This window comes from Bison bison, unplaced genomic scaffold, assembly GCF_000754665.1.
Source record: "Bison bison bison isolate TAMUID 2011002044 unplaced genomic scaffold, Bison_UMD1.0 scf7180017864057, whole genome shotgun sequence".
NCBI classification, from domain to species: domain Eukaryota; kingdom Metazoa; phylum Chordata; class Mammalia; order Artiodactyla; family Bovidae; genus Bison; species Bison bison.
The window spans coordinates 783,112-785,561 of record NW_011494629.1 but is presented as its reverse complement, the minus strand read 5'-3'; the positions used below and the strand labels follow the sequence as shown (position 1 = coordinate 785,561).

Below are 2,450 nucleotides of genomic sequence, written 5' to 3'. Positions count from 1 at the left end.
TATTTTCTGAAATTGTATTATTTCAAATAGTACTGTGTCAGGTGTTCTGTAACTCCTTTACTTGAGTTTACAATCTATTGATGAACCAACATAAAGATATCAAAACAATTAGCAATTAATGTAAAAGAATAGTAAAGAGATATTTAATTACCTATTGATTAAATAATATTAAAATTAATATTAAATATCAAAAATTTAGAATTATTTTATAAATATATAATTTTATAAATATTGAAATTAATATTTAATAAATATTATACAGTAAATAATTTAAACAGTAAATAATTAAAAGTATTGTGGTAGTTGAGCTGTAAATTAAATTCTGAGTTTCTCAGCAGAAGTGAACATGATTATAAGAAAAGGGAAAAGATACCAGAGGAAGCAGTTTTTCTTTGGAAGTTCCTTCCTTCAACTTCACGAGATTGCAAAGTGTTACTTTACAGAAGATAGAATAAAAGATGTCCTCAGTGACATTCTCACAGCAGACACAAAAATGGAACCCAGTTGGCTTTATCTTTTTACTTTGTATAAAGCTGAAGGTCTAACATTGGAAGCGTGCATGCTAAGTCACTTCAGTCATGTCTGACTCTGTCACCCCATGGACTGTATCTCACCAGGCTCCTCTGTCCATGGAATTTTTCAGACAAGAATACTGGAGAGGGTTGCCATTTTCTGCTCCAGGATATCTTCCTGACCCAGGGATTGAACTTAAGTCTCTTGAGTCTCTTGCATTGGCAGGTGGATTCTTTACCACTGTGCCACCTGGTAAGACCACTTTGATGGGCACCTACATTTTAAGTTGATATTCTGACCGTCTGGTTGAGGGAAAGGCCTCTGTGCTCTAAATCCCACCTCTGCACAAGGTTGGGTTGAGCCTCTTTGTTAAAATGGTGGCACCAGATTACTGGACTCTGGGAAGGGTCGTGCCACTTGCCTGAGTTAGTGGGCTGAGAACTCTTGTTTTCATTGGCTGTTAAACTAAAGAGCCTCTTGATGAGATTAAAAGAAGAGAGTGAAAAAGTTGGCTTTAAAGCTCAACATTCAGAAAACTAAGATCATGGCATCCATCCCATCACTTCATGGCAAATAGATGGGGAAACAGTGGAAACAGTGTCAGATTTTATTTTTCTGGGCTCCAAAATCACTGCGGATGGTGACAGCAGCCATGAAATTAAAAGACGCTTACTCCTTGGAAGGAAAGTTATCACCAACCTAGACAGCATATTAAAAAGCAGAGATATTACTTTGCCAACAAAGGTCCATCTAGTCAAGGCTATGGTTTTTCCAGTGTTCATGTCTGGATGTGAGACTTGGACTATAAAGAAAGCTGAGCACAGAAGAATTGATGCTTTTGAACTGTGGTGTTGGAGAAGACTCTTGAGAGTCCCTTGGACTGTAAGGAGATCCAACCAGTCCATCCTAAAGGAGATCAGTCCTGAGTGTTCATTGGAAGGACTGATGTTGAAGCTGAAACTGCAATACTTTGGCCACCTGATGCGGAGAGCTGACTCATCTGAAAAGACCCTGATGCTGGGAAAGATTGAGGACAGGAGGAAAAGGGGACGATGGAGGATGAGATGGCTGGATGGCATCACCGACTCAATGGACGTGAGTTTGAGTGAATTCCGGGAGTTGGTGATGGACAAGGAGGCCTGGCGTACTGCGGTTCATGGGGTCGCAAAGAGTTGGAGACGACTGAGCGACTGAACTGAACTGAACTGAGCTTCATGCCCTTCCTGAACTCCCTATGGTACAAATCACCTATGTTTACAGGCACGTTTAACTGATAACCCACGACTCTTACGGGGCTTTCCTGGAGGCTCAGTGGTAAAGAACTTGCCTACAAATGCAGGAGACGCAGGTTTGACCCTTGGATGGGGAAGATTTCCTGGAGAAGAGAATGGCAACCCACTCCAGTACTCTTGCCTGGGAAATCCCATAGACAGAGGATCCTGTGGGCTACAGTCCGTGGGGTCGCAAAGAGTCGGACATGACTTAGCGATTAAACAATGACAAGACTCTTAACACATGAGAAAACTGGGGTCTCAGGCAGTGCCGCTACCTTGTCAGCCAAACCTGAGACCAAACGTTTCGGTTTACCTTTGCAGCTAACTCAGGACCCCAGAGAGTGCAGGGAGGGGGCTCTCTCCCAGGAATTCTTGTTTCCCTAAAAATATTCCACAGCCTTGGAGAATTACTTTCCCGCTGCCTTGAGTGCACAAGCTAGGACACCTCGTGTCAGACAAGGGAGGTCTGAGCGTGTGGAAACTTCCGTCATCGGTGCTGGGCGGGGCGAGGATTCCCTGTCTGAGCCTGTCAGGAGGAGACCCCGGAGGCGTGGCTGGGCGGGGCGAGCCGGGGGCGGGGCCTGGCGTGCCCTACGGCGTGCGCAGGGCTGGCTAGCGCGCGACGGAGGCGGGGCAGCAGCTGCGGGCCCACGCCGTAAACAG

At 44.7% G+C, this 2,450-nt stretch overlaps 1 protein-coding gene across 1 annotated transcript in view; it reads left to right on the top strand.

Annotated features, from left to right (window-relative positions):
* The first annotated feature begins 2,009 nt into the window (after positions 1 to 2,009).
* Positions 2,010 to 2,450, top strand: part of AUH (AU RNA binding protein/enoyl-CoA hydratase) — a 187,211-nt gene continuing 186,770 nt past the window's right edge. The window contains exons 1-2 of the mRNA XM_010836054.1: positions 2,010 to 2,094; positions 2,185 to 2,442. Of these exons, the coding sequence (XP_010834356.1) occupies positions 2,010 to 2,094; positions 2,185 to 2,442 (343 nt within the window). The remainder of the gene's footprint in view (positions 2,095 to 2,184; positions 2,443 to 2,450) is intronic.